Here is a 26,419-nt window from a genome sequence, read left to right on the forward strand (position 1 = left end):
AGTTGCACTGGTGTGACACTGTGCCCTTGCAGGCCCTGAAACGCACACGTGTGAAGGAAACTGACTGCTATTATGTTACAGTCAAAAAAGTTTTTTTTTTTTAAATGCAAGCTATTGTGACACCAGATATGAGTGGTGGCACTGGGCAAGTGGGCACAGTATACACTGTGAGCCTGACACACATGCTGGCAGGCAGGCAACTGCAATTAGATTACACAGAAAAAAGAAAAAAAAAGCAGACTGATGTTCTAGCCCTAAAAAGGGCTTTTTTGGGGTGCTGTCCTTACAGCAGAGATCAGATGAGTCCTTCAGGACTGTAGTGGACACTGAATACACTAGCCTAGCTATCGATTTCCCTATTAAATCAGCAGCAGCTACACTGTCCCTCCACTCACTAAGAATGCAGCTTCCGAATGAATCTAAAATGGATGCTGTCCAGGAGGTGGGAGGGAGGGTCTGCTGCTGATTGGCTGGAATGTGTCTGCTGACTGTGAGGTACAGGGTCAAAGTTTACTCAATGATGACGAAAAGGGGGCGGACCGAACATCGCATATGTTCGCCCGCCGTGGCGAACGCGAACAAGCTATGTTCGCCAGGAACTATTCGCCAGCGAACTATTCGGGACATCTCTATTTGCAAGCCCTCCCCTTTTTCCCCAGTCCAGATTTCTGTGGCTGTCCAATCACTGACTTCTCAATGCATCTCAATAAGAAGTCTTTGCTAGGCAGGTGAGCTGGGCAATTAGTTCCCGTTTGAGTTTAGCTCCACTGAATTTAGCTCCGCTGAGCTAAACTATCAGGAAATAGCCGGAGCAGTTGTCTGATTGACAACCAGGGGGTGTAATAAGGCTTATTTATAAAAGTTACAATTTCTGTTGTAATCTACACTTTTTTGTAAAATGAAAAAAGAGGCACAGGCAAGTTGAAGAGTCTTAGGTTTGTGTAGTGTTACTTTAATTTCAGCACTGAGATGTCAATTTATAGATGTATTTCAGTATTAATGGAATGTGAATTAATGTGTGATTAATTGGTAACCAAAAAACTCCTATTATGTTGCCAGACATAGCAAAGCATCATGGGAATTGTAAAATCTAAAGCATCAGGGGACCAACCTTGGACAAACCTGCTATGCATACTATATTAGATTATATAGTCAGTAAAGTCATTGTTCTAGCAGGAGCAGAAGAGTACCAACATTTTGGTCAAAAAGTCGGCACAAGTTCAAATTTAATACTGTATTTGTTATTTTATTTTCTTCAAGTGTCATCCTTACTATACAAGCTTTAGTTCTCAGACAAAGCAAGCAAAGACCTGTTAATAAAGCAGTTACATAACAAAATATAATTATTGTGTCACTCCAAATGAATTGGAGCATTGATGAAAAACTTACGGGTACAGCCTCCATCCTGGAATGCATAAAATCCTTGAGCACAAATGTCGCACTTCAATCCAGCTACTCCAGGAACGCAGTGACATTGACCAGCATCACTGCAAGCCTGAGAGACCGAACCTGACTGGCTACAGTTACACAGGAGGCAACCAACACCGGATGTCAAGCCATAAAATCCATACTGTGGCAATAACAATGAGAACAGTAACATATGAGTAAACCAGTAACATATAAATAAATGATAACATATAGAAACAAATAACAAATATTCTAATAAAATAATAACTTTAATATAAGTGCCACTGTCATTAGAAAGTATCTGTGAACCATTGTTCAGATCTTTAAATCATACCATATACCTTGATCATTTCTAAATAAGCTCTGTAGTTATTTTTTTTCCTTCAGAATGTTGAACATCAACACAGAATTTAAAAAACTATATCAAATTAAATAAATCAGCTTTTGACATCTGTGCTTTCTGCAGCCTTATTTTGTATCAGCAACTGTTGCTGGTGGTTTGAATTTTGCAATACAATACATAGGAGGCCGCCTTCTCAGTGAAAACCTATCAGACATGATTGAATTAAAGTTATACAGAAAAGAGCTTAGTTCACTTCACTAGTATTTAGAATAGTGTTTTAAACTGATTTTTAGAAAGCACATTTTAATCCTGTTATGGCTTTAAATGCCATATGTTTAGCAAATGGTGTACATGCATTGGATGGAAATCTGCCTCTCTGCTTGGCAATATATATATATTCATGTCTGTAATTGCGGTCCCATTTGAAAATCTAAAATTGAAACACTAAGAAACCTTTGTGACTTTTAACAGCCAATATATATATATATATATATATATATATATATATATATATATATATATATTGTATTTTGGACTGCCTACAGTACATAGGGGATATCTATATTATTATGCATATTTTATTTTCACAATATATAGTCCCATTGTTTGACTGCCGCTTTATAATGGCATTCATGCATTCTGACAATGAATACTATAATTGTTTCTTACCGAGCACTGATCACATCTTGTTCCAAACACGTTTGGTTTACAATCACACAGGCCGGTCTCATGGTGACAGATTTCTGATATGGAGCTATCTGGGTGGCATTGGCAAGCTTAAAAACAATAGTGACAATTAAACATTGGGTGCAAATATTGCTCACTTGTGCAGAGTAAAGCATTTTAAACTGTTTGATTGCCAGTATTTAATCTGTCTGAAGACAGAAGAAGAAGAATTGTAAAATAAAAGAAGGGCGCTGGAAGCAAAACAAAGCATATCCTATACAACACAGCATAACTGAATTACTTAAATCTCCAAATGTAAGGTTTATATAGCTGGAGTAACTATAGGTTTGGTAACTCTAGCCCTATCGATTTTTTTAACTATGTTACCCTATCATGGTAAATGTAGTTCTCGGACATCTAGCATGCCAAGAATGGGCATAAATAACATTATGTGAAAACATAATTCCATGACCAAAACTCTGGCAATCAAACAGTATTACTCCCATGGAAATATATGGGAAAGTGAAATTCACTTACCCGTGAAAAACACATTTGTCTAACTGTCGTGTCACTGACAAAAATGTTTCATAAGTGAAATACAACATAAACTGATAATTAAAATTAATGGGCTCCAAAATGAAATAATATGCAACACAAAATATGCTAATTTGCAGATCCAAATCACCAGGAACTTTAAAAATACCTTTGGTTTAAAGGTAGCTCAGAGGTAGCACAGCATCACAATGTTAAATAAGTAAAAGGGTGAGATTTGTTTAATGAAATATATTACTTACCAGTACAGTTTTTAGCCAAGATAGCATCACCATAGTGGCCATCTGCACATCTCTCACAGTTCCATCCAGATGTGTTATCAGTGCATTTAAGGCATTCTCCTGTGACTGTATCACAATGGCCATTTTCAAATGGGTCTATATTGCCATTGCAATCACAAGGTACACATGATCCTCCAGGGACAGAGGGATTACCGTAGTAACCGTTTGCACATCTACAAATAACGAACACACTTTTTAGCACTGTAACTAATATATCTAAGTTAAAATGAGCAAAGGGGCAATGTTACTGTAAATATCAGTGTAAAATAATGTTATATCAAGACAGGGAGGCTTACATTATGCATTAACTATATGTTACTCTATCCACCTGCACAAGAAAGAATACAATACATATGTGATTTATTTTTAAAGAAACTGAACATTCAACAGAGCAGACCCTTCATAATGGGTATAGTAACTATTGTTCTGCAATGTTCTTCCCCTTTATTGCTGTTACCTGGCAGCAAATATACATGTCCCTTGGTTTATACTATACATATGTCCAGTTCAATATTTGTATATTACTTTAATCATATACTCTATTGGGAGGTAGGAGATCGGGACAGGTGGTAGGCAGGCCAATGGTGACATTTAAAAGGGTGTATCCATATGCAATGGGGCGACATCAATTTAGGCTCAATATATAATATGTATATACAGTCTATAGGGATAATAATCTACATTATACATTGCAAACATATTAATGACATCATGGTCCAGAAAACACAGACAGTCTTTTTAGAGACACAAATCTTCAAAAATGAATAATGAAACACAGTGCAAGCTTTGTGCTGCAAAATACATTTTGTAAAGCGTATAAGGAATTGGCTTTAGGAATAGAATGCATAGTGTCAGGGGTAACTCGATAGCAGTAACTAGATTGTGCCATGGTTTTGTAGTATTCTAGACACAGAAAGTCCGACTGCCAATCCACTGGTTAATAAGAACTACTAATTAATTTGCATGAAGAGTCATGGGTATCGCAGGTAGTGCATTAAGAAACCTGTATAACAGACACAACTATAAAGGCAAAGGTTAGCCATCACTGGACATAACACATCAAAGATACAATAACTTACTTTTCACATCGCGCACCCACATATCCAGGGGCACACTGATCACAGATTGGTTCACCTTCAATGGACAAGTGACATGTTGGACTAAAACTGAAATAGGAGAAAATCTGGTTTTAAGTGTCAAATAAAACTTAATGAAAGCATTGCTGCAGCTTTTATAGTATTTACAAGAAGTGCTGGTAAAAATAAAGGAAAAAGTGAGTGTGTTAATGTGCATCCATTAAACTATACTCCAACATCAGAGGTGACTTCAGAAAATGTGCATACAAGTCACTTCATGCACACCCATTTATTTTATCCATGACTTCTGGTTCAAGGAAATCAAGTATGTGATCATGTTTTACTTGTTTTCTAACGTTTGCCAGAGCCTAGTACCTTTAAGATGAATAGAGACTCAATTCACCAGCATAGTTATTAGGAATATATGTTATTGTAGTACTATGCTCTCCCACAGTGCAGAATAGGAGAAAAGCATAAGAGTACAGCGCTACCCACTGAAAATATGGTGAGCAAAGAGACAATAGAAACCACTCCACTGAAATTGTAGTACAGTTACAAGAGTATAATGTGAGTATGAGTACTCAATTCACACGAGCCGGCAGACCTATTTCACTCAAATCTACTTAATATACAGTGCTTGCATTAAAGCTAGGAATTATGCTTTTTGTTATGCAAATTCTGCTCTCAGAGGTTTTGGTTGCCTAACTGACGCAGGATGTCCTGATAACTCTATTCATGAGGACATCAAGCATCATGTAAATCCCTATAGGAAAGCATTACACACGCAGATTAGGTCTCCCCTGTCAGCTAAAATCGGTGAAGGAGGAGCGGAGCCAGAGCCCAAAACAGCATTTCCTGCCACTATAGTTTCACTTTAAGTCTCAGCAAAAATTATAAACATTTATACAGTACATCCCGCCGGCGTACCTAATTGATCCTTATAAGAAAAGCTAAGTCCCAAACTCCAGACGGCACTACAGTCCTCAGTAGAAATATTTGAACTTAAAATAATAGTGCATACAAATAATAATAGAAATAATAAAGCACTTCCAACTAAATATATGCCGCTTGTTATATATATTTAGTTTAATTGCCTGTATATATCATATATGCCATGTGTACTATTTTTACATGTATAAATATTTTGTTTTTTAGGTTTCTTTATGTCTGTAATGTAGGTTTTGTATTTTTAATACTTTATGTGCTTTATTATTTCCTTTATTATTTGTATGCACTGCAACTTTAACATCTGTTATTCATACTTAGGGACTTTGAGAATTCATATTCAGCAGTTTCTTTCATTTGGTTGTGGGAAATGCTGTTAAAAGAGTTTGGAGGGGGGTGTATACTTGCCTATGATCATGTGCTTTGGTTAGCATGAAATGCGATAGGTCGATGAGGTTCTCCCACACGTATCTATTTTTGTACTTTAAATACGGTGGACTTTCCCATATTTTGCAAGATGCCGTGTGTGGATACCTTTATTATAAGTACTACAAGTTTCTCTAACTGCTGCTGGTTTGTTTAATATAATACAAGCAGTAGCTACTTAAATGTGCTGAATGAAAACAAATACTGATGCACATGGGAATTCCCAAATATGACATATTGGCTTGAAAGTAATAAACATTTCATGACCTTAATCTACTGAAAGATAGAACGTTGAACCTAGAAGACACCATATAATGAAGGCTTACTTGTTAGATGGGATCGATAGCGGACAAGCACAAGACTGGCAATCATCGGGCTTTCCTTGCAAGGGGTTTCCATAAAAACCTGGCAGGCACTGGTCACAGTGGTGGCCCATTGTATTGTGCTGACAGTCCTAAGTATAATAAACAGACTTCAGTTAGTAAAAGGTACATACATGCATATATCTATTAGATGCACTATAACCTTACTTACATAACATGCACCATGGATGTCACACTCTGTCGCATGTCCATTACATTCACAGGGCTGGCAAATACCACCAAAAAGGGTTCCACCAACACGGTAATGACCTGAGATACAAGACTAGAACACAGTAATTTTCTGGTTTAGTTTCAGAGATGGTAGTCTCCAAAAATGGTTTCTACAATTGAATTTAACGTCCTTTATTAGTGTGTAAATGAAAACAAAACTACAACAAAACACAACAAGGGACTGAGAAAAAGAGAGAGTAGCAGAGACACATATATATATAAACAAACAGATACAGTGATAACAGATAAAGAGAGAGCGAGAGAGAGAGAAAACATAGTAGTTTTCTGTTGTAGGTTAAATATCTATAATTGTATGTATCAATCTCTATAAATGTTTAAATAAAAACAAAGCAAACTACAACTACATACAATGTAGAGCTTTCTTGGAATGTTTTAATAATAAACCTAATGAGAAAACAATCTTTAATTGCCTATTATATTATGATCAATGCGTTCTGAGTACCAGTGAGGGAAAAATGTCATAAATGTATTCTTTGAGCTCAATATCTCATACACGCAAGGTTACCCAGAGAATGAATCTTTAGGTAGCAAAACATGTATTAATCCTACAGTGAAATTATTGTTGTTAGTATGAATCATATAACAATATGTTTTCCTTTTGTAAATTAAGAATGAAATATCAACTGGTGATCACTGCATTTATACTGTATTTAAAAAACCACAACTCTACATAAATAATTAGCGTTCATTGTGTGGAAATGAAGCCCAGCATTATGTCTCCAAACTATGTCCAAATAGATGATTGTTACCTCACAAGATGTACCAGCATAACCAGGAGGGCATTCACAATTTTCAACTTGAACAGCTGGCAAGAGAGCTATAACATTTGGTTTCGCTATATCCAGTGTAACAGAGCTTAATCTGAGTAATGAAAAAATACAAATAAATAATGTTATACTGCATCAAAAAAATGTTTTAATCAGAAACGACACTTACTTATGACAAAGTATATGTATATTCTTATAGTAAACATCATAACTTATTAAATCAAATATTCTAAAACAATTTTTAAAAAGTGGAGAGGGTAGTAAAGACCCTAGGCTTTCAAAATGTTAATGCTCTGATCTTTATTGCACTGAAAATGCAGTGGCAAACAGTGGCGAGAAATGCAGGAGAATGGTTTAATCCCTTCAGGAGAGCTGACTTGTAAAGACATAGGGAATTGGTGTTTAAAGGGTTACTCCAAGTACCAGGACCAATTTAGTGATTTGAAATGGTCTTGGTTCTGGCCTGACTAATATAGATTCTGAGCATATTGGACTTCGGTCATCAGCACACACAGCATGCTGGCGACAGTCGTCCAAAGGTGGCACGGAGGAAGTCCTCCCCATGTCCTACCCTCAGCCTGTCCTCTACAACCTGCCTCTGGCAGCTGGGAGGCGTGACATCAGTGGAGGATGATCAGGCTAAGGGGGGAGAATTGGACTAGGTATGTTTCTACTTTTTTTTTTTAATTAATTTTTTTAAGTTTGAGTGGGGAAAGACCAGGATAGGAACAGTTACTCTAAATATAATGAGGAGATGTAAAGGTCTAGGATAGGGGATTTACAGAGCTCCCACACCCTGTGCCTTTACCAATGTGGCCACCTAGACTAGGAAAACGGGGGTAACCCAAAGTAATATATAAATATAGAGTAAAAACCTAAGAGACCACTCTCATGGAGAGTGACCACTAGATTAAAATCCCAGTCCAATCTAGAAAAAGGTCTTCAAAGAAAATAACAAAAACGTTATTAATAATACTGAAAATACTGAGGTAAACCATAAAGTATAACCTGGTAGACCAAGGGCAACAGTTAGGAGAGGTGCTAGATGCCTAGATAATAAATACTATATCAGGTCAGAAAAGTATTTGGTATTAGCAAAATAGGATAAATAAGCAATAATGAATGACAGCCTGATCCTTCCTAATTGCTGTTACCAGCTAATGGAAGTAAAACCCAACCCTGGCTAAAAATAGTCTTCCTAGTCTAGGTGACCATATTGGTCAAGGCACAGGGTTTGGGAGCTCTGTTAAGCCCCTATCCTAGACCTTTACCTCTCCTTCTCATTATGTTTAGAATAACTGTTCCTATCCTGGTCTTTGCCCATTCAAACTTAAAAAAAAAAAAAAAAGTAGAAACATACCAATTCTCCCCTCAGCCTGATTTTCCTTTATATTTATACTCTAAACATAACCATTATTTTATTACAAAACAGGATTCTTGGTAGGTCTAATCCTTAGAGAGAAGCCAAGAAAAGAAGACGAGGTAAGGGTCTTGGCTGATGGAGAAAGTGATGGGGAGGTAGATAAGAAAGAGACAATGTTATATAGACAAGGCAGGTTGATATATGTTAGGGTTTCATATCAGTAAAACCTTTAAAAAATAAACTATGAAGATAAACCCTATTAATGTATATCTATGAAATTATACCATACTGTATTATGTAGGAAAGGTAGTATAACCTCTCTGATATAATATACCTTGTGACTGTATTTTTGGCAAGGTTGTAGCTAGCTCTAATTCGTAGGTGGTTTATATTTGCAAGGACAGCCATAAGTCTGTCTCTGTCCACAGGTCTCCGTGTATAGAACTCTATGAAATACTCAGGAAGAAGTTTTATCTCTGTTGTATGTTCCTCATATGGCTGCAAAAGGACACCATCAGCCTTCAGTCCTAAGGTATCTCCACTGCCCTGTAAAAACAAAAGTAGATATGTGAGAAAACACAATAACCAATGCATCTAACACGAATATACTTTTAGATGAACATGCTGTCATTGACTAAATGTTCATAATTTATATACAACATAGCAGACAAATTATTTGTGATCAGAAAATGTGGACAATATTGTAATAAAGCAATAAATATAGACACAAATAATACCTGTAAAATAAAATCCACACCAGAGAACACTTCTGTATCTGTGCTGTCCATGGGAACATCATAAGATACTGTATACCTTAAAACTCCACCATAGGATGTCAGCTGCAAGTGTGAAAGAAAATGTGTTTTAAAAGCATAAAAGTACAACTACCCATTGAAAATATGGTGAGTAAAGAGACAATAGAAAACACTCCACTAAAATTGCAGTACGGTGAAAAGATTATAATGTAAATCTGATTAATTATTCCGCACAAGCCGGTAGACATATTTCACACAAATGTACTCAATATACAGTGCTTACATTAAAGCTAGGAGTTCTGGGTATTTTTATGCAAATTCTGTTCTCAGAGGTTAATTCTGGCTTATGAATACATATTATACATGCGGGTGGAATGAAAACTTGAAAAAATGTGCTTGTCTCCAAAATATACATTAGTGGTAAAATGAAGCAGAGACTATATGCAGCCATAAACAGTGCACTTTAATAGCTTAATTCATTAAAACTCCCTAAACAGCTGCGCGAAGCCTCAAAAACGGTGCATATTGCATCTTGATTTAAGAATTATCAAATATGACTGTCTAAAACAAACATTTGCAAGAAGGCAACACATAATGAAGACTTGCAATGTTGTTGAAAATAAATAAATATAATACACTGATTTACTAAAAACAGGAATAACAAGAAGGCAAAGATTGAGAAAAATGAGACACTTGTAGTGCATACACATTGAAGATAATATGTGAAATACTCAGGGGCTCTGGTCTTTAGACAGTTTTAGAAACAAAATTCAGTTCTCAAAGCGTACTTTATTTCCAAGATATGAAGAAGGAGCCTCCCAGTACAATGCAGACATCAATGAATTTCTGGCCATGGTGTTGTTAATGCTTATCTGATGAGGGCCATCAAACTGGTCTTGCTGTGGTTGAATATGATTTCCTTGCAAGTCAGTTAGGTACCAGCCATTAATATCAGAAACCTTGCCAAAGAAAGATGTAAAAAACAAATTAGACACATGATTACTTCTGAAGTGTACTATTTTTAAACTGAAACAACAAATTCAAGGCTTAAAAGTCCACTATAGTCACACTAGACTAGATCTCAATGAAGTGGTCTGGGTGCAGTGGTCCTGTCATTTTAAACATTGCAGATTTTTAGGCTAAATGCACCTCTTACACTAGACAGCCACTAGAGGCACTTCTGCTGCACTGACAGACTGACAAGTAAAACTTGGTCACGTGATGCGGAAGCTGATAGAAGAGACCTGAATTCAATGCTTTCAGTAAAGGAGTTTAAGCATGCGTGGGATAGGCATAAGGCTATTCTAAATATAAAATAAGGCCAGGGACTAATGAATGTATTTAGAAAATTGGGCAGACTAGATGGGCTGAATGGTTCTTATCTGCCGTCACATTCTATGTTTCTATGTTTCTATTAATACAATAGTATATTAAATTATGTCTACGCAAGTTTACAATTCAATTTCAAATAAAAACAAATACGGTTTTACCTGTGTAGTGTGCCAAAACAGTCCATCACACACACCAGAAACACCAAAGCAAAAGCATTCTGTGCATCCTTCTGGATTCCGTGCCTGCAGGTTGTAGAACCCAGGCTTGCATTGGTCACAGTTCTCCCCTTCCACATGTTCCTAACAGATATAAATATGCAATGATTACAGGCTCTTTGCTCATTACAGAAACACAAAGCACGGTATATTATATTGTCATTACGGTGTATATTGTCATTGTTTATACTCTGTAAGCAAAAATGATACAGCCTTTCCTAGCTATAATAGAACTTACACATAATATGAATAGAATTGAGTCATTTTAAGCAAGCAGTGGTATTTGCTCCTTCATGTATATACTCCCTCTTATCTGATAGGGGCAGCGCGCAGCAAGGTGTACTGGTTCTTTAAATCTAATGGGAGAGGGTGGATTCATGCAAAATTGGAGATTTATCAAGTAAGGAAGACAGGGCATAGTTATAAAGGCATGTAGTGAAGGAAATTAGTAAATAAAACTACTGGTGTGTTGCAAGATGGTAAGCAATTTGTATCCCAGGTTTACTCTCAGTTAAAATGTAATAGCTCAAGATGCGTTATTATATAATGACACATTGCATATCTACTGCTGGAGTGCGGTTTACTGTCCTCCTTATGAACAAACTGGGGCAAACATTTCTAAGTGGATAAAAACAGATCGCATATTAGTTATTTGAAATCTACAAATAGGCTTCTGATTTTGAAGATCAACATCTTAACTTTTTAGTCACCATAACTGCATTTTTCTGTGGATCAGAACAAACTAAGTCTACTGGTATGGATATAACAGAAATAATCACATTGAAACTGTAATTATCTGGTTCAAACTCACCTTACATATACACTGATCTGCGCATGGATCGTCATTAATGCTGCCCACTAAACTGCAATTGCATCGCACACAGTTTGGATATCCTTTATAGCCAAACTCACACTGGTCACACTTTGTGCCTGTGTAGCCTTCTTTGCAATGACACTGACCTGGGAATACACCTAAGATACAAAACAAACAGGTGAGCTCAGCAGTGAGGAAAACAATATGTGAGATTTATTAATATGGGATAGTAGTGGATCTTGGTATATCTAGTGCAGAAGCAGTGTCTTGTGTGCCACCATTAGTCATCACTGAAATATATATACTGTATGTATATTGATATCACTGAAGTAGTATTAGAGGTATTCTTATATTTATATTTTTTCGGCGAAGCATATTTTTTATATAAAACCTAGTCTGGATAATCTACACAAGCCCCGTAAATATCAAATTACAGCAGTGAGTCAAGAAATAACAAAATGCACTTTTCTTTAAAATAATGGCACATGACTAAATAACTAACTAATGCCAATGCTTAAATGAGAAACTTTCTATATTCTCTGGGTTTTTTAGAGGACATATTGTGCAAGGTCATTGAGATTCACAAACCTTGGATAATGTTGGCTCGATTATCATCTACAACACAGACGGAACTGATAGATCCAAAGGGGTCACATTCACATGGATGACAAGGGCCATCTGAGTAGGGAGAAACCTAGAACAAACAATATGTATAATGATTTTCTTATTTACTTTCTAAAAAAATTATTATGTAGCTCGGTGCAAAAAAATCAGGGTGATACACAAGCTGACATGTAACCGATATCCCATAAATTTTAACAGAAATTATAAAAATGAAAAAGACTGCAGGACAGGAGAGTCCACGTTTTGATCGGTTATTTCATTCTTGAAGAAGATTTTAGCTCTATAAGCATTTGACCTAGGGGCAACTACAAACAAACAGCCCAACGTGAGGTCAAACTAGGACATTATCACATCATACAACACTTTATTTCTTACATTTCTATTGAATAGTTTACACTAATTCTGCAACAAATTATAAAAATGCATAGTTCTATAATATATTTAGTATTGTGCTGTGAGGCAATAGGCCACCATCCTCTCTACATTAACAGCCGGCAGGGGGGCAATTCTCCCTGACTATAAGGTTTGCCATAACATCTAATGTTATCTAATCTAATAAAACAAAAAGTGTTATTTACTAAAGAGAAAATTGTCAGGAATTCAAAGTGAACTTCACATTTAAGGTCAGCTACGAATCCAGTTCAGGTATTTTAGTATAAAATTTGATTAAAGACAATTATCACTTTAGTAAGTAGCCATGAAACTGTTACAAAATGCATGCAACATGTTAATTTAATTATTTAAAAAAAAAAATCTTCTTAAGCTATTATTTATAACATATAAAATGTCACACAGCGTAGAATTGTTTCAGTTAGTTAACTCTGGTTCTCATACCTGATGAGATCGGTAGTAGCCTTCAATGCATGTCTCACAATTAATTCCTGCTGTAAACTGAGTGCATTCAATACACACTCCCCCTCCGATATATTGATCATGGATATTCAAGCTAATTTTGCGGTCTGCTACATTTTGGTCATAGTAACAATCTTCAGCTTTATTATGGCAGTTACATTCTAAAAACAAGATGTACAACACAATGGTATTAATTTCTCATAGATGGCACTAAAGGTGTATCTTCATATCCGATTTATATAATTGTAAAACACTGCAAAAATATTGTGGTGTTATATAAATAATAATAATGATAATAACAATACAAATGATAAAAGCAATAATAATTATTATATTTTATGATTATTACTAACATTGCTGACTACTAGAGATGTCCCGAACAGTTCGCCGGGAACTATTCGCCAGTGAACATAGCTTGTTCGCGGTCGCCGCGGCGGGCGAACATATGCGATGTTCGGTCCGCCCCCTATTCGTCATCATTGAGTAAACTTTGACCCTGTACCTCACAGTCAGCAGACACATTACAGCCAATCAGCAGCAGACCCTCCCAGACCCTCTCACCTCCATGACGAATAGGGGGCGGACCGAACATCGCATATGTTCGCCCGCCACGGCGACCGCGAACAAGCTATGTTCACTGGCGAACAGTTCCCGGCGAACTGTTCAGGACATCTCTACTGACTACATATTTTCTTATCCAAGTCGATTCCATGAACATGATGCATCTATATTAACTATTTAATTAAAAAAGAACCTTGCCGGAATTGTCTTGGTATTTGTGCCATTAAAGGGACACTCCAGTGCCAGGAAAACAATCAGTTTTCCTGGCTCTGCAGGTCACCTCTCCCTCCCACCTCCCATCCCTGATTGCTGAAGGGGTGAAAACCCCTTCAGTCACTTACCAGAGACAGCGACATGTCCCACATCGCTGCTGCTTCTTCCTCCGCCGCCGCTTCTCCCCTTCATTACGTCAGCCGGCGGTGGAGACTGATCCCGCCGGCTGGGGATGCGCCGCGCATGCGCATTAGACCTCTCCATAGGAAAGCATTGAAAATGCTTTTCAATGCTTTACTATGGGGATTTTAGTGATGCTGTAGGTCCTCACACAGCGTGAGGACGTCCAGCGACGCTGTAGCACAGAAAACCTGCGCTATGGACCAGGAAGTGCCCTCTAGTGGCTGTGTACTAGACAGCCACTAGAGGAGGAGTTAACCCTGCAAGGAAATTATTGCAGTTTATGAAAAGGGTGGTTAAGGGTAGTGGGAGTTGGCACCCAGACCACTCCAATGGGCAGAAGTGGTCTGGGTGCCTGGAGTGTCCCTTTAAGGGATTATTAGAAATGTCTAATAACTTGTCATGTAATGTAAATACCTATATAAGATTCAGAAGATATACCATTAGTCAAATACTTTATATTGCTTTAGGCCACAGAATTAGTCATCAATCTAGTGGTACTATTTACTAAACTTCATTGTATATTATTCCACATTTGGATGCTAGAGGCTTGTACTAGTTTTTAGGATGATTTCATGCCGAAATATGATTATCTGTTACATCTTGGTGGATGTGCTATCTCACCTGGGTATGCCTGGTTTGTTACTAAACACACACAATGATTTAAATTGCATATTTTATTGAACAAACAAATAAATGACATGAAGATAGTTCAAAAGCTCTTGTTCCAAAAACAACTTACTCTCGCATTGGCTGCCAACTGAAATAGTGCCAGGTCGCCATGGATTCTGGTGGTAACCCGGGCAACACTCATTGCAGCTTTCGCCACAAGTATTACGCTCACACTGACACTGAAGTTTCTGAAAAATATAATATAGCCATTAGACATGGATCCTTGCCGTGCAGACTCCAACGCCAACAACAAATGATTTTATTTAGATGCTCAAATTAATTACTTGTATAAATATTAAATATAAACACACGATAAAGAAGAAGAAGAAAAGGCATTAGTTCCAACTGATCTGGCATTAGCTAATCAAGTTATTTCAAACTTTCTCTTAAAATTGCTAAATGGAATTATTTGGTTTACTGTAAAATGTATGCTGATTGTCTTTTTATATGTGTTTATATATGTATGTATGTTTATATGTTTTATAGTGATTGTATGTATGCATGTTTTAGGTTGATTGTGTGTGTGTCTTTAGATATAGCATAATTAAGCAGATATTTCATTTTAAACTGCTAATATATTAAGTTTCTTCCCTTAACCCCTTAACCCCTTAAGGACACATGACGTGTGTGACATGTCATGATTCCCTTTTATTCCAGAAGTTTGGTCCTTAAGGGGTTAAAACATCTCTTGAATCTTTTCTGATAAATAAATATTAACCCACCTTTGTTACTTCATCAAAAGGACAGCTGCGAGCATGACCATAACAGATGCACATCCCTCCAACTGATACATCTTTTATAGAGTAGTAGTACTGTAAAAAAATGACATTAGAATGAAAATATTATCCTTATGTCTAAAATGCAGTTAACATTTCTTATACTTAAGTTATAACTGTAACTGAGAACGACAAAAAAACAACAGTGCTTGAGATCATTCTCCTACATTCTGTTTAGAATTGAATTCATCAAAATCCCAAAAATAATTAGATCCTGAAATACTTGAGAAATTGTTACATTTATTTTATACCAATATCAACCATTATTTCACAGCTTTACAATGATTATACAAACAAAAGATATGTACAAAGGCAAAGTAGGCAACCTTTGTAACTTAAAGGGACACTATAGGCAGTAGAACAACTACAGCTTATTGTATTTGTTCTGGTGAGTTTAATCATTTCCTTCAGGCTTTTTGCAGTAAACAGTATATTTTCAGAGAATTTGCAGTGTTTACATTACAGCCAAGGGATAACTCCACTGACCACTCCTCAGATGGCTGCAAAAGGTGCTTCCTGGGGCAGCACTCCACACTGTGCAGCACTGCCATTCAGTGTCTCAACCCTCTGCATGGAGACACTGAACTTTCCTACTATTACTATTCTATATATCATTAGATAATTTTGTAGCATGTCCAAAAAAATACATACCCTTCTTGTTACTATTGGATCGACATCCTTTAGATCATGATGGTTGAGGGTCATGAGATCAGCATTGAGAGTTCTAATACGTTGCAAACGAAGACGGATGAATCTTGCAGAGGTGAATTCCAGCAATGTTGGTGAAGGATCATCGGCACTTGGTCTTCCATTAATCAATGAAGCGTGAATCTGGGTTTATTAAAACGTTAAGATCATTAACAAAGTATCAATTCTAACAATTTGGGGTCAAAAGTAATTCACAAAAAATGGCAGTGCAAACGGAAAAAAAATTAGAAACTTAAATAAAAATGAACCATGCAAACAAAACATTGATTTTGCTAAATTTTATGTAAATCAAGATCAGATTACTGCAAACTCTGAGAGCAAGGCCTGTATTTTGACTTGCTGATTGTCTGGCTTGACGTTGAGCAATTAAAAAAGGTGCAACCACAAGAAACAGTTTACTGGGTTTTATAGTTTAAGAACATTGTTCATACATACACTAAAATGAAATATACTCATTTGCATGGGTTTGGATCACATTTGTATGTTGACTAATATTTTCTTGTGTCACCTTATTAAGCTACCAGATTCACCTTCTGAATAAAAATATATATATTTGTTTAAGCCCATGAATCACTAAATATACATATCTCAATAATGTATAAGCAAATCCTGTTACTTATTTACACATCAGCATCCAAGTTCAACAAACTCATAATCTTTGACCACAACTGGGGTGATGCTGGTTGTAAATCTTAGCAGTAATGAGTTTTTGGGGTTTTAAATAGTTAATTTGCCTTTCAAGAAAGGATCCAGGATAGTGCCTAGCTACCCATGTAACAGTACCCCTATCCCAAAATGCACACAGAACACTTGTGACTATATTTTCTAGTGGTTTTATTGTAGCTTAATATAACAATACAACAGTTGGTCACTACTGTAGGGTTGAAGTAATAGTAATGGTTTAGTTGCCTTATAACACTCGCATTTGTTCTTCCTGAAAATAGCTTTATTTTATGGTGACAGTGTATTTAGTGGATTTCTATAGGAAATATTAAAAGACACAAACAAAAAAAATATTACTTTAAGTAGTTTCTTTAGAAATGCATTGGCTGCATGTGAAGGTTCCAGCTGTCTCTATGCTACAAACACCAAGGGCTTTTATCTTTAAAGAACAGGGATGAGGGATTATATGAAATATCAAAGAAACACAGACATTCAGGTCTGCTAAACAGATGTACAAATCTTTTGATGGTGATGCAATACGTAGCCAATGATATTGATATACCCTGTGATTAATCATATAGTGCCACGTGGAGTACAGCGTTTACAGGAGTAATTGCACCTCCATATGTTGTGTCTGTGATGTCAATGACTACTATTTAGCAGAATTTGATTATGCTACAACCTACATTCCATTCCATTAACTCACTGAAGGACACAATAAAGTAAGGCTTTTCCTCATAGATTTGAGCATTGCCAATTGGAAGCTATATATGTGTGATTTTATCAGTGGTTCTAAATCTTTTTTGACAGGGACTTGAACTACCTGCTTGTCATGAGCTTGTTGACTCTTTATAAAAAATAAAAAAACAACAACTAGGTGATTCAAGCTTCAATCAGCTTAACTAGATTTGAAGAAAGAAATGTTAAATATATAACAATGTGAAAAAATGTTTATTACACTATCAGTGGTTTTAATCCTTCACAATATAAGGATGACTTGAAATGTTCATGGATCCATTAATGTTCTAGATGAGGTGGAACAGTAATGGGCACTGTCAATCACTTTGAGTAAAACGCAACTTGAACATTTTATTACCTTTAAATGTGCTAATTTCAATAATTAAAATAATTTACCTCTCCATGTTCCAGTGGTACTAGCTTAGAATAAAATGATGTGCAGATAACTTCGTTGTCCCTCTTATATGTTGGCGTTCCAAGTCTTGGTGTTACATTGTATCGACTAAGGCATTCTGAGTCACTGATTGCGTAATACTGCCAAGGTGTAAACTCAATTCCATCTAGAGAACGTTCTAAAATCCAGTTGCCTGGTCGCGGTGAATTTGCTGCTTTAATGATTATGTATGCAACTTGGAAGACCTACAACACAAAAATAATATATCATTAAATAAGTTTACCATATACACAATTCAATGTATGAATGACATTGCAAGACAACCACATGCAATAAAAATGGTTTTGCTATGTAGGCAATAAAACCACTAAGAGATTGTTCACAGCAATGGCATGGATTTGCATTTGTAAGGGTGGTGGATTGGCCAGAATATTAAAAAGTGTAAGCCAAAAAAATCGAAAGTGTGCAAATAACCCTTTCTGTATTATATATATATATATATATATATATATATATATATATTTCTGAGAAAGGAAACGTTGACACGTCTGAAATACACTTTTTTTCACAAGACTCATGACTGCACTGTTTTTGGATTATTTGGATATTGGTGGAGTCTAGCACCATGTGCAGTTTCTTCTTTATTCATCAAAGCTTGGAGTGCCAGAATTAAAGTTTTATATATATATATATATATATATATATATATATATATATATATTTATTTCACAGCAAACCATCTCTTGTATTTCAAAGCATAATTTATCTTCCTTGTGGCTTCATACATGCAAAATAAACATATGCAAAAATAGTGCTCTCTGTATTGCATAGTTTTATCTACTTTTGTACCCAAGCCATCAGTAAAAGTGATACAGAGTATACTTAATGGACATTACACTAGGAGCTATGGATTTAAAGCAAAGTTAGTTTAATCTACAAAGTTGTTCTATATATTATTTAGTTGGCATTGACTGCTACCAAAAACACAACGGCTTCTACCTGTATTATTACACTCTACTCTACACATGATGACCACCTTCTATCTAAAATAGTGAATCAATCACACATCAAATCTGGTTATGGTTTTATGATAAATGTGCCAGTCATGTTGTTTTCAGGTGGCGTTTATCAATCACAACTCTTTAATAAAACAGTAGCGGCATCTGCTGCTGTTATTATTTGATCTAGAATGTTTATTACTGGGTATACATTAAAGAACACTTCCCTTTACCAATCCCTTTAATGTATTTTCACCATGCGCTATGCATTCAATTAACATGCCTCTCTGTCTGCTTTATGGTTGAGTGATCAGCAAATAAACCGGTTTCCATTGTGTAAAGATTTTTTTTTCTCCAATGGCTCCAGAGTCATCAGACTCGACAAAGCTGCAGCTGATGCAGCTAATTTCAAACTCATTCTCCGTATAGCCAACTATCTAGTCTTGTCTGGTAGCAAGCCACATTCCTTGCATGGGAACACAGACGATCAGTCTAAGCACAGACTAGATTAGTAGTACTCTTTCATTGCTTGAGTAAAGAAACATCTTAGGACTGTAAATGGGTTTTCGCTCATGCAATACAAATTAAGTTGTAAGAGCACAATCTCTATTTATGTATTACAGCTGGAGATTAGGAAAGTTAGGAAAAGTAGAATTCAATTCTAAGATGCAAGCATATTCCTTGTAACTAAATAGATATTTTTAATATCAATGGGAAAATTGCTATTAAGTTACTAGAGTTTACCACTAGTAGCAGAATGTTAACACTTGTTAATGTTACTTTTAACAGTATTAAATGTAGTAACCGGAATAAATACTTTCTGTTACAGTGATGTCGATTGCACCTGCTCATCCTCAAAAGTTAATACAGATTTTTTACATTTTATTTGAAGAATCAAAGAGTGTGTTGTCATTATCCAGACTGGCAATTAATTAAGAATTACAGTGTCAAAAGGCTAAATTGTCCTTACGATGTCAGTTATGTAACCATAGTCGAGAGGAAAAAGTAACTCTTGGCTAACAAATAGATGCAAATGGTTCATCATGACATTGTGCAATGAATTTGATAAGACAATTAGTGTACTCATAAAGAAATTATTGGAACAAAACATGCCCACTGTGCAAGATATGAATAAAAAATGTCCCTGTAGGCTGCCGTATTATAGGGTTAGTTGTGAGTAACAGCAGCCAATCCTTGCCATGGAGATAGTTAAAGACTGTCGAGATAGAGCATGACATCATATCCTGGCTACCAACACTCATGAATGGAAGGAATAGAAGTTAAGCGGACAAGCTGCTGATTATGTGAAGAAAGAAGTTTGATTTAAAATAATTAAATAATTTTACTTAAAGGACTACTAGTGTCAGGAATACAATGATGTCTTCTTCACACTATAGTATTGAAGTGGAAATTTAGATCCCAGGCCCCCCTTGTCTGTGGAGTGAAAATTTTATTTTACTGACCTTTACTCCACAACCATGCTTGTCGCGCTTGTGCCGGGCCCCGCCTCGATGGCTAAGATCTTAGGAATCCCATAGGAAAGCATTGGAAGGTTATTTTGCATGAAAAAATGATTTTGCAAATCAGCATCTCCTCGTAGAGATACATTGAATCAATGCATCTCTATGGGGAGTGTTCAGCATATCCATGCTCTGCACACTGTGCAGCAGTGGATGAGAGAGCACCTCTAGTGGCCTTTTGAGTGCCTGCCCCTTGAGATGATACTAGCCAGCAATGTAAACAATACCTTTTCTCTGAAAAGGCAATGTGAACAATGATAAGACTGCATGGGCATGCTATAGACTGCATGGACATGCGATTGGACTATTACATTAAGCTTTAGTGGTTCTGGTGACTATCGTGTCCCTTTAAATTGTGGGATGTTATATATACACATATATGCATGTAAAATAATATGCATGTACTATTTTTACTATTATTGTTAATATTATCAATATTTACATGTGTACATATTGCAAGCATTTCTTTTATATGCATAAAACCTCAAATTGTAGAGAATAAAAGTCACATTACTTTAGAAATAAAACCAGCATACACCACACATAAAGTCAGAAGACACCACACACACACTATATATAGACAGCAAACTCAACACACACCCACTTCATACAGCCATCACCTCACACATTCACATACATTATATGCATCCAACTTACAGTACACACATACATTACTTTTGACCAGCACACATCACACACATTGCATAAAGACAGCACACACCAAACAGGCTACATACAGACAGCACATACATTACATACAGACAGCACATACATTACATATAGACAGCACATACCACAGAGATATTACATACAGCTAACATACACACAAACACACACATGTTACATGCAGCCATCACACATGACACACAGCGAGAACACAGATGTACCCATAACATCAGTGTCCTGAGAAGTGGGACACTGGTTCAAGGTAGTAAAGGGGACGGGCCAGTGACAAAATTACATCATTGGCTCTGCCCAAAAAGTGGACAAGTCCACCTAAATTACTGGGATGATGTAAATATATGTCAGGCTGCCTGCCAATCAATCAGGCCAGCCCATGAAAAGTAGTACTTACAGGGAGCACTGTTTCTGTGCTCTCTGTGCTCTCTAGTGCCCTGAGCGTAGCCTGAGCACATCTAATGCTGCGCTCATGTTAACGTTCTTAGGGACAGTTCCCGGTTCTACCCAAAAGTGGTCAGGGAACAAAGTTGGGATGGTGGACAGGACCTGAAAATTGGGACTGTCCTGCTGAAATCTTGATAATTGGGAGTCAAGCACATGCACACTATGACAAAGGGACAGACCACGGATGGGTGGGGGAAATGGGTGAGAAATTCAGGGTAACACAAAAAAATTCTAAATATTTTTCCAAAATGATTCCAAATGGCAAAACTGAATCAAAATAGCCATGTTGTTACTATAGCAAAGTTATGGATTATTTCCAGATCAGTTATTTTTGCCTCAATTTTTCCATTAATCTCTAAAAATTCAGAGTTTAGCAAATAGCCCAGTCAAACACCAGGGCTCTAGGCAGAGGCCCCAGTCCTTGTAATTGAAATTATTTTGTGTCACAACGTGCAGATTGACATTACGGACAAGTCATTTGGGCTAGTACTTCAGTCCACTGGACAAGTAGATTTTAGGAAAAATAATCCACACCTCTGACGCAAAATAGGCCTTATTCTGTTCTTTTGTTCTTCTTCTATAGGCTACAGAACACAAGTATAGCAGGAATAAGGATAGAAGACGGCTATTTTAACTAAACGATAAGAATAAGAAAAAAAATGTTTATGTGCAGTTTCTATGCAAATAGATGGTTTATATATCTTTTGCTGGATGGTAAATGCTAATATTTTTTACAAAATGGCTCCCTTCATTAAATGCGTTTCCTGCACTTGATTTGAAAATAAAGATTCTAACATATTCAACCTTTTGTTGCTTTATTTCTCATTTATCAATCGGCTCAATCTGTCACCACGATGTTGATGTTTGCCCTCATTTATATTGAGAAAATCATATAAAAATCCCAACACATCTCGATAACTGACTTGAAAAGCCGATCATAATGATTACATTCCATGTGAATCGTTCAAGAGAAAAACAGAATGCTGCTGGGCTATGGTTACAAAGTTTTAGCACACAAACATATATTGCTGACACTGCTAAAACCACCATTTAGGTGGTCGGCCCCCGATACCTTGGGTTAGAAGCGCCATGCAGGGCTCCTCTTGTCTGGTCCCCCACCTCCTTCTCCCATAGGAAAGCATTTTGATTGGCTGAGATTGTCAATTATGATCATCTAAGCCAAGAAGGCAGGGGGATGGTGGGGCAAACAATGTCCTGGACAATTAGCATCTCCTCATAGAGATACATTGAATCATTGCATATCTATGGGGAGCGTTCAGCACATCTAGTCGCCATCTGACTGTCACTAGAGGTGTCACTAGGCCGTAACGTAAACACTGAATTTTCTCAAAAAAAGTCAGTGCTTACATTAAAAAGCCTGCAGGGACAGGCTGTAGACACCAGAACAACTACATTAAGCTGTAGTTCTTCTGGTGACTATTATAGTGTCCCTTAAAGGACCACTATAGGCACCCAGACCACTTCAGCTCAATTAAGTGGTCTGGGTGCAAGGTCCCAATAGTGTTAACCCTGCAGCTGCTTTGTTTACATTGAGGATTAATCCAGCCTCTAGTGGCTGTCTCCCTGACAGCCACTAGAGGCCGCTTCCGCGATCCTCAATGTGAAAATCGCATTGAGGACACGCTGGCATCCATAGGAAAGCATTGAGTAATGCTTTCCTATATTCGGTTTGAATGCGCGCGTGGCTCTGGCTGCGCATGTGCATTCGGAGTAGGCATCGACCGATTATCGGTTTTATTATCGGCAACGCACCGCGCGGCACACAGGCCACGAGATTTACACAGGGAGCTGCTGGGAGGTAAGTCACATCTTGCTGTGGGCCCCCACTGCTCAGTACATGCCACTGGACTACCAGGGAATGCCATGGCCCCCTCCCTGGCCAGGTAACAAGCAGGGAGGGGGGACAAAAAAAAATTATAATAAAACATATAAATATTAAAATTAAAAAGCCCCTTTCCCCCCCATTTTACACACTATACAAACACACACACACACACACACTGCATTCATTATATACACACACTACACAAACACACACACACACACACGCACTCTGCATTATATACACACACTCTACATTATATACACACACTCTGCATTATATACGCACACTCTACATTATATACACACTCTGCATTATATACTACACAAACACACTGCATTCACTTTACGCACACTGCATTCACTATACATACACTACACACACTGCATTCACTTTACGCACACTACACACACACTGCATTCACTTTAATCACACTACACACACTACACAAACACACACTCTGCATTCACTATATATACACACTACACAAACACTCACTGCATTCACTATACACACTACACAAACACACCCTGCATTCCTTATATACACACTGCATCCACTAAACACACACACAGCTAACCTGCCTAAACACACTGCATCCACTACATGTGGCATGTATATTTTGTGCATTTACCTTAAGAAATAGTTTATTTTTTCAAAATGGTAAATGTACAGAATATTGGCAAGTTACCGGCTATCGGCCTGAAAGTTCACAGATTATTGGTATCATTATCGGCTCTAAATAAACCAATATCGGTCGATCCCTAATTCGGAGCTAACGTCGGCAGGGGGAGGAGAGGTCACCCGCGCCGAAGGAGCCTGGCGCTGGATTAAGGTATGTGGCTGAAGGGGTTTTAACCCCTTCAGCCCAGCAGGAGGTGGGCCCTGAGGGAGGGGGGACCTAATAGCCCTATAGTGCCAGGAAAACAAGTGCTCCTTTAATGTTCAGATACAAGAGATGTGCTTACCTCTTAAAATTAATCTGAATACAATTTAGAATCTGAAAACATTCTGACTATCTTCCAACTTCACTTATAATCATTATCATCGTTTATAGGAGTTTTTCAAGAAATATAAAACTCAAAGAATTATAGAGTTACTGTTTTGTTTTTGTTTTTTAAGAATAACTCATATATTTTCAGTTTTTACAATCAACCCTTTCCAAAACCATACATTAACAGCATTACGTGACTTTATTTATAAAATAGCAAAGTATGATAAACTGAAAACCAAATTGTAAAATTTATTCAAAAATAGCAATTTAGAAATAAAAGTGGATTGGGAGATTTCAGTATATTTTTTTCAATTATGTTTATTCAATAAACACCAAACTGCAGTAAACTGTAAACCTATCTGAAAAATTCAGGCAAAAATAGTTGGTATGGAAAATTGTCTAATTGAATTACAGTCACAGTTTGGCTATTTACCTGAATTATGCAATTTTGCTTACAGTTCGCTGCATTTCTGTGTTTAGTGAATAAATCCCAATAACTCTCTGGAAGTTTTACACAAATAATTGAACTGAAATGGAATGTTTTCCTATTGAGAGACCGGTTTAATGTTTACCCCAACTGCACCATTTAATTTTCATTCTTGACTATAAAACCAGTCTACTGTGAAAACCTAGGAATTCTGTGCATTCATTTACAATGTTTTATACTGCTGAAAATAAGACACAAAAACTAACCTTGAACACCAAGCTAATGTTCATGTGACAAATGCCAGTGAATGTCCCTTAGAACATAATGGGCAATTGGGAATATGCAGTAAAACTGTCTACTTACAACATAATGGATGATCCATGTGACTGCTAATTCATCAAGGACAAAGCTGCCATGTCTTGGAAGCCATTTTTAAAATGTTTGGTACACAGTAGAAGCAGCTTGCCAGAAAACTATATCAGGGTAATTCACAACACACAGAATTGTCGCAAATTAAATACAAATGGCAAAACTGAGATTAAAATAGCTGCTTTGGAAAAATACTCCAACCCAGTTTTGGTCACAGCTTGAAAATTTTAGCTTCAATTTTGCAATTTGAATACAATTTGATAAAAAAAAACAAAAAAAACTGTACTGATAAAAATGAGGAGAGACAGAGACTGCATTGCAATTTTGTATTCAGATGCAGAGTTGTTGCTTAGCAGATTTTTGTCAACAGTTTAGCAGAGAAACAGTTAATGGACAGAGGAATCTTTTTCAGAACCTCAGTTTGTATTGGGATAAAATGGAGTCCATGCAAATGTTTGTCCACAAGAAACCTGCTAAGGGGCAACACTGCTCCAGAGGTCAAGAAAAGGGAATAAAAGTCATATTTTATTCATACATCAATGTGTTATTCGCTTTTTTTCGCTGACCTTTTCTTCAAAAGGAGAAAAATCCATTATAATGTTTATACATACTTGCCCAAGGTAAAGTGAACTGTTTTAAAAAGTGAAGTAACTAAAGTCAATCATATGTATTAACCAACATTTTTAGAAACAAACAGCTTTAATGTGGCTTCTGAGCAGTACATACTGGTTGCGATTACATATTATATTAACAAGCTCTATAATTGGTGCCAAAGAATCATATTTGCAAATACACCAAACAAATTACATTTTTATCCCACAGTGCATAATTAGGAACACAGGAGAAAGTAATTTATTAGCAGTGAGGTGATTTCAAGCGTGGTGAAAAAAACATACAAAACAAAAAAAAAACACAAAACAGTGCAGGTTAGAAAACTAATGATAGATGGTTGAAGGCATTTCTTTAGTCGCATAAATCTATGTAAAAAGATGAATCAAGGCATGCTCCAATGTTAGTGGGAAGAATACAGAGTAGGAAATACAAATAAAGGGACAAAAAGCAATCGACAGGATGCGTGCAGCCATAGAACAGTCTTCTCGAATGAAAGCCAACAGTGGGCGGTGAAGAACAATGTGTTACACTATTTAGGAGTTTTGTATGTTAGTATCTGTTTTTTAAATTTAATTCCAGAGGATATCAAATATC

The 26,419-nt window shown here is 36.7% G+C and overlaps 1 protein-coding gene across 2 annotated transcripts in view; it reads right to left on the bottom strand.

Annotated features, from left to right (window-relative positions):
• LAMA1 (laminin subunit alpha 1) overlaps positions 1–26,419 on the bottom strand; it is a 173,839-nt gene that overhangs the window by 93,989 nt on the left and 53,431 nt on the right. For both annotated transcript variants that reach the window (XM_063451545.1, XM_063451544.1), the window contains exons 4-21: positions 17,940–18,182; positions 16,086–16,265; positions 15,381–15,470; positions 14,729–14,846; positions 13,015–13,193; positions 12,145–12,250; positions 11,554–11,714; positions 10,686–10,826; positions 9,984–10,154; positions 9,178–9,279; positions 8,775–8,986; positions 7,060–7,171; positions 6,231–6,341; positions 6,023–6,150; positions 4,329–4,415; positions 3,211–3,422; positions 2,420–2,526; positions 1,390–1,570 (exon numbers count right to left, since the gene is read on the bottom strand). In XM_063451545.1, the coding sequence (XP_063307615.1) occupies positions 1,390–1,570; positions 2,420–2,526; positions 3,211–3,422; positions 4,329–4,415; positions 6,023–6,150; positions 6,231–6,341; positions 7,060–7,171; positions 8,775–8,986; positions 9,178–9,279; positions 9,984–10,154; positions 10,686–10,826; positions 11,554–11,714; positions 12,145–12,250; positions 13,015–13,193; positions 14,729–14,846; positions 15,381–15,470; positions 16,086–16,265; positions 17,940–18,182 (2,641 nt within the window). The remainder of the gene's footprint in view (positions 1–1,389; positions 1,571–2,419; positions 2,527–3,210; positions 3,423–4,328; positions 4,416–6,022; positions 6,151–6,230; positions 6,342–7,059; positions 7,172–8,774; positions 8,987–9,177; positions 9,280–9,983; positions 10,155–10,685; positions 10,827–11,553; positions 11,715–12,144; positions 12,251–13,014; positions 13,194–14,728; positions 14,847–15,380; positions 15,471–16,085; positions 16,266–17,939; positions 18,183–26,419) is intronic.

The sequence above is a fragment of the Pelobates fuscus genome, chromosome 4, assembly GCF_036172605.1.
Source record: "Pelobates fuscus isolate aPelFus1 chromosome 4, aPelFus1.pri, whole genome shotgun sequence".
Lineage (NCBI taxonomy): Eukaryota > Metazoa > Chordata > Amphibia > Anura > Pelobatidae > Pelobates > Pelobates fuscus.